This window comes from Corvus moneduloides, chromosome 5 (assembly GCF_009650955.1).
Source record: "Corvus moneduloides isolate bCorMon1 chromosome 5, bCorMon1.pri, whole genome shotgun sequence".
In the NCBI taxonomy this organism is placed as follows: domain Eukaryota; kingdom Metazoa; phylum Chordata; class Aves; order Passeriformes; family Corvidae; genus Corvus; species Corvus moneduloides.
In genome coordinates, this window is record NC_045480.1 from 33158213 (window position 1) to 33171820 (window position 13608).

Below are 13608 nucleotides of genomic sequence, written 5' to 3' on the forward strand. Positions count from 1 at the left end.
TCATCTGATAAAAATTAAACCAAATGGTTAGACAGAATTGCCTGAAGTATTAATTAGATACTTCTTACACGGGCCAATCTATATTTCTAAGCTCAGATTTACATCTACACTACCAAACTCATCAGATATCCAGTTTGGGTAATTTAATGGCAATTTTGTCATTTAAACTAATGGAAAATATAATGTTTTTCAAGGAAAAAACCCAAATATCATTAACATTGTGTTATTTAGCAATTCTTACACAAGCTCTAAAGTAGTTGACAATTTTTGATCATGACTCTGATGCTGTCTGGCCACTTCCAACCACGTAAAAGCATGCTCAGGGGGATCCAAGAGTAACAGTACCTGAAACTTTTTTCAGCACTGCTTTACTTGACTCGCAGCCCAGAATGTGGATGTTGATTCTGTTTTAATGCTGTTCACAGAGATATTCTACAACCTGCTATAGGTTATAAAGCAGAGACACGCTAAAGAAGCTTCCCAGAAAACTGAAAAGAAACCCCCAATTTTTGGAGGAATTCTACAACATGCTTAGCAAAATAGCATCTTTCTGGTCTTCATACCTGATTGCACTTATATGTCTTTAAACTGTGCAAAGAATGTTACAAAGATGGTAGTTTACTCTGGGATGAACTCTCCAGCATACAAATGAAGGCCTATCGTTGCTCACAACTGAGCAGGTCATCAGGCTAACCCAAGGTGATCTGCAGAATCCTCACATTTCCGCCCCCTCCAACAAATAATGCATTTTGCAAAGATGTGGCTGCTATTCAATTCCAAAATGGCAAGATATTCAACACCCTTCAGGTTTATCAAGTGTTGCCAACAGAGTATAACTTCTACACCTGTGAAAGACTGGGAGCTACTTGTGATGAATCAATACCGTGTTTGTGCTGAACACTTGTCTATTCTTGAAAGAGGAGCCTCCTACTGTATCTTCAGTAATCTATCACTATACCTAGTGTGCATATAGAAAAATTACCTCAATCACAGAACTACCAGAAAACACACCTAGAAATGCATTCAGATGCAGACTGACAGACACCTCAATACAAATGTCAATGATAGCCTTCTGTGACCTGATCCTGGAGCACCTCTGCGCACCCCAACCTGGCTAAAGGTCCAAGCAAACCAGCAGAGAGAACATGGAGTCTTTGAATGCAAGCAGGAACAAGGCGCTAGGAAGGAAAAATAACCTGAAACTTAGCCCTGCAGAGATGAGTGCTTTGAACGGAGATAGACACATGAACAGGTCTAGGTAAGATAGGCACACACAGAGTCTTCTTTCTTTCTTGTATTCATTCCTCTTTGATTTTACTTCTAATGCCATACAGAAAAGAGACACTCTGGATCCCCATGCTCATAGGTCACAACAGCCAGGGAGAGCTGGAACTCAGCTACTCAACTGCAGTTTGGTCAGCTGAATGCACAATCAGTGCTCAGGACACTGCCCACAGATTGGTCTACAAGTGAACTCATGGGTATGCAGAAAATGTCTTGGTATCTGGTGGGCAGGGACCGGGCATACATGCGACATAACACACAAGCACAAGCACAGCACTGCATATGAGTTAACGGTGCACATACACATGCAGGAATGAAAAACAGGGCTCCACAGAAGGAGAGAAAAACTTGTCTTTTGTATTCTTTTAGGCAAGAAAACAGGGAGAAAACAAAATGAAGTAGAAACTGTGCAAAAATGACTGGTCCATGGACTTGAAGCAAGTTTGTGGTCTGAAGACAGAGCACATTTAGATCCTTCCCCCATATCAGGATGCAGTGAAAGTTCCTAATCGTCTGTCCAGGTAAGTGGATGCCACAGGGACCAAAGGGACTGGAAAGACACAGTGAGTCCAGTAGCAATTTCCCAAGCAATAAAGCAAGCACAGCCCCAGAAGTAACTGAACAGAGTGACCCACTCGGGGTTCACCAGTTCACTATAGCCTGAAGCAAAGAAGACAGAGCAGGATCCAGGAGGTAACGCTGGTCCTACTAGCCATTGACACACACACACTCTCAGTTTTATTGTCCCAGTAACGGGTCTAGCCCAAGACAACACAAAACTACTCAGAATTCAGGGAGGCAAAGAGATCACATTACTGTTAAGAAGATGAATGGGAAGGTGTTTCTTAATACCACAATTAAAAAAAAAAAAAGTGATGCAATACTGATTGTTCCATTAAATATTAATTACAATACAGCTGCTTTCAAGCTACAACATATTCCTTCAGATAACTGAATTAAGGGACAGGAGAACTGAATGAGCTTTGTGTGTATCCAGCACTTCTCAATTACATTAAACTGAGTTCTTCAATTTACGTGTAATTATCTCCAAATATTAATCTTTAGAGCTAGAGGTTCAAGATTAAAAAATAATAAAAATAATTAGAACTCTCAAATTTGCTCAGGTGACTCCCAAGATGCTTCTTAATGTTCAAGGAGCTTGAAGAGTTTGTCCTAGACCTTTCATCAAACATTCCTGAAAAAGAGAATGAGGTTATCTTTTCCTCCTACAAATTTTAATTTGCACACAGATACCATCAGTCGGATAGCAGGGTTACATACTTCTCTCCTTTCCCGTCTGTTTGAACTTGGTAATCAAACTCCAGTAACAGCAGGCAACACTGAGACTGAATTTTACTCTTCTGTTTTGAAGGACTGAAACCTCTGCAAGGAAACCGTAAAGCAAAGAGCAGTAAAGTAACTGCATACTTTTCAGAAGGTAACCTCCAAATGACCATGCTCTGGAATTAGTTTTTACCATTGCAGAAAGCTCTTCAGACATTCCTTCATGCTGTGTATGTTAGACTGTTACCCTACACCACCTCCATCTCAAACTGACACGTTAGCTCCAACACCAAAATTGTTAATTAAAGTAACTGAAGAAGGTTGCAGGAAAAGTTATTTCTTTCAAGAGCATTATTCAGTTCTGGTAATATTTAATGGCTGGGTCAATCACAGGGTGCAGCTCCTCTCTCTGCTAAAACAAAATCCAAGATTTGCTTTTGTATTTAGAAGGGAAAAAAGGTAAAAAGGCAAGAAGCTTCCAATATTTGAAAAGCTATATATATTATTTCATTTAACTGTTTGGAGACTTCCTAAGTTGCATTAAGTTTTATCCTGCTTGGCAGTTGCATACAATTTCTTTATTTTCCCTTGAATTAAGCAGCAATGTATCAAAAACTTCAAGTATATTTCCCCTTTTTCAGTAACACATATTGTATACATGTACATGAATTGTATTGGATTCAAACTTTCAGCGTCTCTTCTCACGCAAGGTCAAAGCTTTACATTGTTGTAATTTTCTTTTTCAGTGTTTTTTCTCCAAGACAGTCCTCCACTGGGAAATTAATATTCTGCATGAACAATGAACTCCTTGCATGGCCTTTGAACCTAGTGGTTGCTAGGAGGCCGAAAGAAACCCTGGAGTACAGCCTATTTAATAGCACGTATCAAGAGATTATTCAGAAGCAAAAACGTGTGATTTTCTAAATTGTCTGCTTTTTTCCCCTCCTTACTTCCATCTCCATTCATCTGTCAAACAATCTTTAGATTTCATATGAATTGCATCTGCATCAATTTTCTATAATTATGCGCAGTTTGTTCCCTGAGTATTGAAAATGTGACTGGCCAGCCACCAATGCCGCTTCAAATCAAGCAAATATCAAACTGCTCCTTACTCAGTTTTACTGAAAAGGCTGCTTAAAATCAGATGTGCTTCACCACTGTAGCATGAGGTTTGCACTTCCATTATAAACATGGTTCTGCTTAGAGACTGTATTTTCCTCATACAAAACACCATGGCACTGACTGCAGCACCATTACTCAGTATTTCTCTGTGCTGAAAGAAATATATATAGCTTCTCCATGCTCAATTCAGGCATACTTGAATATTAACATTTCAAGCTTTTTAGCATCTTACTGAAGGTTGGTTGGTTGTATACATTTCAGTATTTCCCCAAGCATAGTAATTGAGGCAAAACCCCAAGGTTTCTTTCCCACCCTCCACCCCCATCCCAAACAATGAGGCATTTAATTAAAAGATAACCACAACAATGCTAATGGTGATGAGGTTAAATGGTTGGATAAACAGAATGCAGCCCTTTGAAAAGCCCATGTGTTTCAGGACACTTTCTCCCCTACAACATTCCGGGTGACAAAGAAAGTATTTGTATTCCTGATCCCCACAATTTTTATCCCAGTGGACTTCCTACAGATTTCCTGCAAGGAAGAGAGTTTCCTTCAAATAGTGAGAAGTGTTTAGACACAGTAGCTATTCCTCCCAAAACTAATATTTGGAAAGGCAGTGGACAAGGATCCTTTAAAAATAAATGAATGTGGCAACTATCCATTATGAGAGAACAATTACATTTCCAGATAAAAGCCTATTAAGTTGTTGTAGTTGTAGTTAAAAAAACAACAACAACAAAAAAAACCTCAACAAAACCAACAAATATTTGCTGATTTTAATTTTCAATGCGTTCTTCCTCCAACAACTTTAGCAATTAGTAAAACTTAACATTATATTTGTCCTTCATCTTTAGTGGCTGCAATTAAAAATCAATGCACTCTATATCATAAACAAGTGTTCTTGGTCTAGAGATTACTTTAAAACATCTATAGCAGATTAAAATTCTGTGCCCCCTCCTACCCCTCAAGGACATAGGTATCTGCCAACAAATGCAGGGTGACACATCTGATTCTGCAGATTGCTGGTGTTTGACTGTCTGGTTGGATTGTACCAATCTTGCCAAGATAAAGCTTTTACAGAGCCAGACCACATTCCTGAAGAATTAAAAACAAGCAAGAATCACACCATTTGGCACAAAATGCTCACGTGAGCTCCTTCTCTTTTAAATATGGGCTTTCACACTGAAAGAAAGGCCTAAAAAGTACTGACTTCAACACAACTGACACAGGGCATCTTACAGTGGGACTATCAGGACATCCGCCCAGAACAACAAAAATCTTTTCAATATTGTCAGATTCACCTTTCCAGACACTTTCTGGTCCTGCAGTACCAACAGAACAAATCAATCACTCCACCACCACAACCATTCTCCTCTTCTTCAGCTGTTCAAGCATAAATTATCCTTGTCATTTCCACTCACTATGTGACTTCCCAGGAACCAAAGCACCAATTGCCAAAACGGCACAATATTCTTACACAGGCAGATTTTTCAATAAAATGCATATTATTTCTCTTGCACTTGGGCATTAAAGAAAGAACAGTCACGAGACATTTTTAAAACATGAGAAACCAATCCTGACTAAAGAGATATGTTTATTAGGGCCAGAGAAAGGAAAACGAGCATATAACTAAAAACCACAATCTTTGGCTCAACCTTTACAGCAGAAATGGGGCGGAAGGGGACAGCATACAGGGCTGGAGACGTTTTCAATAATGCATTATAAATACCTTCATTTTCTCCTTTAAAGGAATCTGCCTACTCAACCTAAATCGTGCCTCAGAGGAAGAAACGTGCCTTTGTGATAAATTGGAATTTGCCGTCATAATAATGAAACGTTATGTCCTATCATCACAATAAACAGGCAGCAGAACAACAAAGGAGGTTTCCAGGATTTTCTGCCCTCAGCCCCCTCCCCATCAGCATTTTCCCAAGTCTTCTTTTGGGTGTTTTTGAAATGCCTCAATTCCAAAGCCATTAAGATGCATTTCTGGATGGAGCAGATTCTACTAATAGTACCGAGGCTTTCCAAAATCTCACCAGCACTCCATCGGAGGCCAACCCTTTCCCTGATGCCTGCCTTTCCCTGCGCTGTTTTTTGTTTTGTTTGCGCTTTCTCTTTCCCATGCACAAACATGTTGGTGCATTGTCCATTATTTCCCCACGGCCTTCCTTGAAAGCCACCGACAAATGAATATACATGCACGTGTGTGTTCCACCACATACACAGGTCTGGTCTCCTTCTACATCTCAAAAAACAAATGCAAATGTGTTTACAGTCATTTTCACCGATACATGCCTTGCCATTGCAGAAACATGCAGCTGAAAGCCAGGGAGTCTAACAAGGCAAGTGTGTTTGCAACCAAAAGTAACCCTTTTCCTTTCCAAAATGGAAAAACACGAAAGCCTGATGAGTTAACTAGAGTTAACTGCATTTAAAGAATAATCTGTGGGGGAGCAGTAAATATCCAGCACATGCTTTTACGCACAAAAGGCGCAAAGGGCTCCATGCTCTGCACATCCAGTCATTTTTGTCTGCTCTTCCACAACAGAGAGATGGAACCCTTCCTCTCATACATTTATTTCACTCGACTAATAGATTTTAAACACCATATTGCGAGGACCCCGCTGTGAATCTTGAAGAGGTACAAAATGGTGGATGTATGCTATTTTTTTTTTTTTTTTTTTTGCATTATTCATAACAACTCAGCCTCCCGATCGCAGGCTCCCCTCCGTACCCACCAACACAGCCTTCCCGGCCAGACACACGTCCCGAAGCAGCCTCGCAATAAAGCTCTCTCGCATACACAAATTATGTTACAAACCTGATGTCATGTAGCCCCGTGATGCCTGGGAAATAAAAGCTGGGGGGAAGTGCTTGTGCAGTCGGTAGTCCTTCTCGCTGCGGGACCTCATGCGGTCTGAGGCCCGGTCGGAGAAGTCGGAGCTAGGCCAGGCCCGCCGCAAGGTCGTACTCCGCGTCTTCTTCATCCTGAGGATGCCCGAGCCTACTCCTCCCGCCGCAGCATGGGTCAGGGGTGCGCGCTGCCGGGCATCAGCCTAGCGCGGGCACCGCCGGGGCGCAACCTGCGCGCATCTCGCCGCTCCCTCTTCTAGGACGCCAGCCGCAGGTCCCTTCCTTTTTTTTTTTTTTCCCCCTCGAATGATCCAATTTTACACACGTCCCACAATGCATTACACTTCATTTGCAACCGGTCCGGCTTATAGCTCCCAGATTTGCGTGGAGGAAAGGCACGTTATGTGGCTTCTCAGGCAAAAAAAGGAATGGGGGGAGGGGGCTGGGGACGAGAGATGTGCAGCGCGGGAGCTCGGGGGTCCCGAACAATGGCCCAATTCAGCCCGGCCGTGCTTAGCCAACTGTGAGCCCCGACACAAAAGGCCCAAACAAACGAGGAAAATCCCGCGGCCGCCGGCTGCGACTCCGACCGCGGCGCGCCCGGCGCTGAGGAGGAGGCGGCAGCTCCCGGCGCGGCGGGAGGAGCGGCGGGAGGAGAAGGAGGAGGGAAAGGAGAAGAGAGAAGAGGGAGGGCCCACAGACGCCTCTCTCGGCCGCGGGACGAGCGGATGCAGCCGCGACCCCCCACCCTCCCCACCGCCACTGCCGCCCCCTTCCTCCTCAGGCCCGCGGCGCCCGGGCGGCCGGCAGCGGCCCGCGGCCCCTGGCAGCGCCGCGCCTCGCCATGGTCGGCGCCGACTCCCGCCCGCCTGTCCCCGGGGCTGGATCGCCGCCGGCTCCGCACTAGGGGCGGCCGGCGTGGGGGGCGAGGCCACCGGGGCGGTCGCCGGCCGCTCCGCCCGCCTGCCCGGCCCGCCCGCCGCCCGCCCTCTGCCGCGCCGCGCCAAGAGCAGCCGCTGCCGGAGCGCCGGGCGCCGCGCCGCCGCCCGGGCTCATGCTAGTCCCGCCGGACCCGTGCTAGTCCCGCCGGGCTCCGCGCTCCCCCGCGCGGCACCGGCTTGCAGGCGCCCGCGTACAAAGCCCCGCGCACAGCAGGGACCCGGCCCCCTCTCGCCCGCTCCCGCTCCGCCTCCTTTCCGTCCGTTCGTCCTTCCTTCCTTCCTTCCTTCCTTCCTTCCTTCCTGGCGGTGGCGGCGGAGCGCTGGGGCCGGCTCCGCAGCACCGGGCACCCCGCAGCACCGGGCTGCGGCCAGCGGGCAGGGAGAGCTGCGGGCAGGGCGGCCTTGCGGGCCGGGCCCTGGCCATCGGCCCTTCGGGCACCACTCCCGCCCCAAGCCAGCCGCGGGGCGAATGGACATAGGCGAGGGAAGGGCGCCGGGAGAGATCTGCATCCCCGGGGCACCCCTGCGCAGAGCCTGCGGGGTTCACCCACGCATCCTCCGCCGCCTTTCCCCATCGGCGCCTGAAGAACCGGCTCGCGCCAGGAGGGTCTAGTCAGTCACACCGCCACACTGAAAACCCACCACACTCCACAAGGATATCCAGGACACCCGGCCTGCCCCCCTCGCTGGCGGTAAGGGTGCTGCCCACCCTCTCACCACCGTGGCTCACACATCTACGCCCAGAGCACCCTCTTAAGTGGGGCCCGGCCATCTGGGCATTTTATGAATTCTAGTTAACCAGAACTGTGCAAAGGGACTCGGTTCCTCCTCTGCGAGACAGCTCTGAGCACCCCTTGTGTCAGGCGCTGCCACCGTTACCAATGGGGACAACTGCAATGCAGGGATGTGAAAATGTTGCTTTGTGCAACTTTGTGAAATTACTTATATATTTGCATTTTTATAATTAATCTTTCTTACAGTGGTTTGTGTCACATTTCTAAGAGCATTGAAAAACAGAGGACTGTAATTTTGTAATTGGAAAATTTCAGTAGTGGTGAACCAGTAAAAGGATGACCATCAGTGAACGAATTTAACATCTAAGCCAGTGGACCACGCGATATTATCGCTTAGCTGTCTTGCTGCATGGCTATGGGTTAGTCACTTCAGTAGCCATCTCAGCCCATCTGGCTGTGCTGCTGTGGACAGCACACACACCTTTGAGTTATTCAGGGGTTCGTATATGGCAGTCCCTTTCACATGAGTAGAATATACATTAATGAAACTCAGCAAGAAAGTTGAAAGTTAAATGCTATGGGGTTCTCATTCAAACTCATCTTTTTCCAACTGTGAAAAGCTATCAGGAAAGACATGTTTCCACTGATGCTTTGTATACTGGTAGCAACAGGAAAAAGTTAAGATGAGAAAAAAGACGGCCTAGAGCTCCTCTAATAAAAACATAAGATTTTCCATCATGCAACTTACTCATCTAGCAATTTACTCATCAACCTACGCAAAGCTTATAATAGAGCATGTTTTTACCCTCAGACCAGAAAAACCATAAGGAGAACTTTTCGAATCGTTCCGTTTTTCTCCTTGAAGGCTGAGGTTGGGGTAGATTGGTTAGTACTACCTAGCTAAGTCAAACCTAAAAAAACATACCTATTTTACCAGATGTAGAAGCAAATTAAATTCTATCTAGGAGCATAAATTCTCATTGCACTATCTGGAAGTTGAATGAATGATGGGTTTGCCTTTCCAGCGGTCAAGCAGTGGTTGAATATAGCTGGCCAGCTAACTTCAACTTATTGCTGAACTAAACTCAACTTTTCTTCCAGTCTAGACACAGCCCTAGATATCAATCTGTTCCATTAAAAGAGGACATGAGGGAAGAGACAAATATGAAACAGCAATGAGGAGGAAAAATGAGGTCAAGAAGTAGAAAGACAGAACAAAGCAGGACACACACACACAAGCACTCACGACGACAAACAAGGCCACCGTGATCTTTACACTGGCTTTCTGTATAATTATTCCCAGCTAAAATATTCTAGCAAGTATCAAATAAAAAAAGATGAGATGGCTCTGCAACTGTCAGATAAAGCACACGTCCCAGTTCTTTTCAAGCAATTTGCTGTGCACTAATGAACTGGTGACAGCACACAGAAGTCTTTCAAGTAGCTTTAATTGACTTAATTTGTACACTTCCATGAATTGTCACGAGAGTAATACAGTACATACAATTAACACATGGTATCTTCTACTTATCAGTTGTAGGAATTAGACTGGTTCATAGTTTTGGGTACAGATAATGATGCATTTTCATTGTGCGGCAATTTCAAATGAATAATGATTTGTTCCTAGAACTATGAAAAGAGGAGGGGATGAGAGAAAATAAGCAACTGTAGTGGTTTGACCATCTATTTTCCCTTCCCTTCCCAAATGTGGGGAGATTTGTTTAAAAACAATTTTGGAGGCCTTCTCTCAGTATTGAGAAGTTGTTCCTGTGGTCAACTAAAATTCCTTGTATTAAGTCTTCTCACGGTTATCTTGTTTGGTTTCAGCTCAAAGTCTTCTGACATGGTATCTGAAAGAGTACTCCCCTTTGAAGAGAGGAATTCAGAGCACGTTTTCTCCTGCTCTTGAATTGTTTGAAGTCAAGTGTTGTTACTGGGATGAATCAAATATATAATTAAAGACCAAGTTTAAGTTTTGGCTGTTTTCTTTGGAATAAGAGCTAGAACTGTGAGTGTAATTGATTTTTTTGCTTCAGTGGCCAAACTGAAATAAAACTATTTTCTTCATGTAATCTGAAAGCTAAAATATGAGAGCTTTAAAAAAACCGAAACAAAATGAACAAACAAATCCACAACATTTTATTCTGAGACATTTAAGTTTACTTTTTTTTTGTAATAAAGGAAAATAAATTTCTGGGTTCATATGGCTATGTCAGATCAGAGTAAGGAAAGAAGAATTCTCAGCTACGGAAATCATCTGATAGAGCTTGCTAGAAGTAAGGAAAAATTATTCTTTGGGCAGGAGTTACACTAATGGGAATCTGAACACTTCCTAGCGATGAAAAAAATGGAGATGGTGTCAAAGCTTTTTGCTTGTGCTTTTTTTTTTTATTTCATCCCTAATTGTTTGGAGGAGGTTTTGTTTTCAGTTTTGGGTTTTTTGTTTGTTTGTAGGGAGATTTTTTGTTTAATAAGAGCAAGATTAAACTCAGGAGCTTTTTATTGAGAATCAAATAAAGCATTCCTTTTTGTAATTTGGTATTTAAAGTCCAAGAGGAACCATCTCTCTCTTAGATTACTAGAGGGAGAGGTGATGCTTGGATAAATAGACCATAGAGATCTTGGGGAAAAGGTCTGAACTAAACAAAAAATAGGCATCCTGCCTCCCTCATAACCTGACAATTCCTCTTCAGGAATTGGCAATATAATAGTAGCCATTTCAAAGGTATAGATTTAACTTGAATTTCAAAAAACAAGCTTGGGTCCATATCAGACATTATAAAGGATTCTTGTATGTTTAAGTTTTCAATCACAACCCTCCTTCAGTCCAAGTTCATAAGGAACCTGAAGTCTTGGAGAAACAATTCAAAATCTTTGCTTCTGAAAACCTGTTTTTATCTTTTAAAAAGTGAGAAAACAAACATTTCTGAGAATAGCTATTGCATTTATCTTCATAAACACTTATTAGTTGCTAAGCAGGTCTGTTCCCATTTTGTACATGGAAAATGTATAAAAGAAAAGGACATAACTGGCCCAGAAGACTGTAGGAAATCAGTGGCAAATGCACTGTTAAAACTTTGGGATCTCAGCTCCCATTTCACAGGTTTATTTTTCCTTATCTGAAAAATAATTATGTAGAAGAGTACAACATCGTGAGCTGTACATATATTTCTCTGCATGTGTATGTGCATGCATGCTTGTGCATATATGGTAATTGCTCTCATGTAATGGGGTATTTCAAGTTTCAGCTGGGAGTACTTTTTTTTTCCTCCCTATTACAAACAAGTTTCCATAGGGACAGAAGCAGGCTTCAGTAAGAGGGTGGGCTGGTGTTACTGCCTTAGCTATTTCCTTGGCCTGGGAACTGGCTGCATGAGGTTTTTCAAATTAAATAAGCACATAAGCCAAATACAAAAATAAAAATGGCAAAATAATAGGGCATGCAAGGAGGAAAGCAATCCCCCTCTTCACTGAGACAAGCTACACCTCTAAAATCATTTTCTCTCAAACTATGCATTCAGAGCCTGGGTTCTCCCTTACCCTGTCACTACCTTGCCTGTTGCACACAGCTTGAACTGGCTGCCTCGTGGAGGAAATTAGAAGGGCTTCACTTTATTACTGTCTGCTGAGCTGGTGCCTGACAAGCACCCAACACCACCGGGGGAGCTAACACTCACAAGATGCCAAGTGCCACACAGAGTTTTGTGGCATCACACTCTGCAGGTCTATGATAGGGGTCCTTTCCCTGTCGCCAGCTTCAGAAACAAACACTACAAATAACACTGGGACACACGGGAGACTTTGCACTAAGGAAGGCCACAGTCACAGGCAACCAGGTAAAACAGGGGGCAGAGGGTCATTCTGTGGCCTATGAAAACAAAATCTTCACATTCTGTAACATTTTAAAAGGGAGAGATAGGATGCTGTGAGATTCTGGGAAGGAATTGCAGGGTCTTTGAAAGTAAGAGAGGGAGAGCAGAAAGGAATAAACAAAAAATAAAGTGGGGGAAAAAGCCTGTAGTACAAGCAGTTGTAAAGCAGTGGAGGAGGAGGAAAAACGGAGTGTGAGGTCTGAAAAATGTAATTATGAACTTGTGGAAAACCCCAAGCTCATATATACTATCACAGGCCTTGATAATCTATGGGTTTATTAGATTTACAGCTCTGCACAATAGTCTTCCTGAGAAAATACATTGCCAGCATTTCTAATATTAATAAATCCATGAAAGAGAAAGTTGTCCACTTCATAAACTCACCATTTTCATGTGTGGATTCTTGTATCTCTGTATTAACAAAGGTGCAGAACTCAGACTCTAAAAAACATGCTTTTAAGCAATCCCTTACGGGTTAAGGCTGTCTGGCAGTACACTGTAACTGTCATAGTCTGTAGGAAGCACTACTTTACCCTTCCAGATATTTGTAATCAGATATACTTGCAAGAACAAATCAGAAAACTCACTCACACCCTTTCACATCAGTCCTTAGACTTCTGACACTAACACTATTAATTTGTCACCTCTCACTAGTACTTGTTGTTACTCAAATATGCAAGAGAAGCCAAGTACTTGTAATCTATGCTTGTGGTGCAGGTCACAAAATGAGGCAGCCTTTCTTGATGGATTTATTGGCAAGGGAAAAGTTGGGCTTGCCCAGACAACTCTCTTCTTGAAGAGAGCATTTGAGAAACCACCAAAACGGGAAAGAAAAAATCCCAAGGGCAAAGGTGTAAGTGAAAAAATTTCCAAATATAAAAAAAGAAAAATGTTTCAGAGCTTATCACAAGCAAGTCTTCAGTCTTGCTATCAGGTTGTGTTATACCATGGTAGTAATCCTGGCTTACTTACAGCACCTCTTAAACTAGTTTCAGATCATATTTCTCTCAGTGTTATGCTTTGGGAATGTGTGATGACAGGAATGCAGCGCTGCTGCTGCACACGTGCTGTAGTTCACCAATTCATTTTTCTGTGTGCTGCCTTATGTGCTGTGGTATTTATTTTAACTTGCATGACTTTTAGGAAAAACCTGTCTGTGTTATGAGAAGAAAGGCTCCCCTGTTTTGGTTCTTTTTTTTCATGCCAGACCTTCTGATTGCATTTGTGCTTCCTTGGCACAGAAGAAAACTGATGCAGGTTTTTCAATCTGGATACTCAAATCTCCCTTAAAAACCAGTGTACAAGCAGAAACACTTATAGGATACAGCTTTTGTTTTGATGCATGCTTTTCCTCTCCTATTATCACTGACTCAAAACTAGTTAGTTAAAAAGGGTGGAAGCTCAGCTTGTAACTCCTCAGTGTACGAAACTAACAAGAGAGGGAGACAAGCCATGAATCCCACAAAAATTTCCTCTCACATGTAACAGAATTCTAAAACTTGGAGAGGTGGGCTT

The 13608-nt window shown here is 43.3% G+C and overlaps 1 protein-coding gene and 1 long non-coding RNA gene across 12 annotated transcripts in view; one reads left to right on the forward strand and one right to left on the reverse strand.

Moving 5' to 3' along the window:
- STOX2 (storkhead box 2) overlaps window positions 1-13608 on the reverse strand; it is a 144358-nt gene that overhangs the window by 66028 nt on the left and 64722 nt on the right. Inside the window, exon 1 of one of the 11 annotated variants that reach the window (XM_032108033.1) lies at window positions 6515-7307. The exons of 8 other annotated variants lie outside the window; for them this stretch is intronic. In XM_032108033.1, coding sequence (XP_031963924.1) covers window positions 6515-6680 — 166 coding nt within the window. In that variant the 5' untranslated portion in view covers window positions 6681-7307. Of the gene's footprint in view, window positions 1-6514; window positions 7308-13608 lie in introns of those variants that run through there. 2 more of the 11 variants (XM_032108034.1, XM_032108037.1) reach the window with 2 other exon arrangements.
- LOC116443696 lies at window positions 7552-10421 on the forward strand. Its single transcript, XR_004240030.1, has 2 exons — window positions 7552-8179; window positions 10049-10421. It is a non-coding gene; the product is annotated as an uncharacterized LOC116443696 (long non-coding RNA).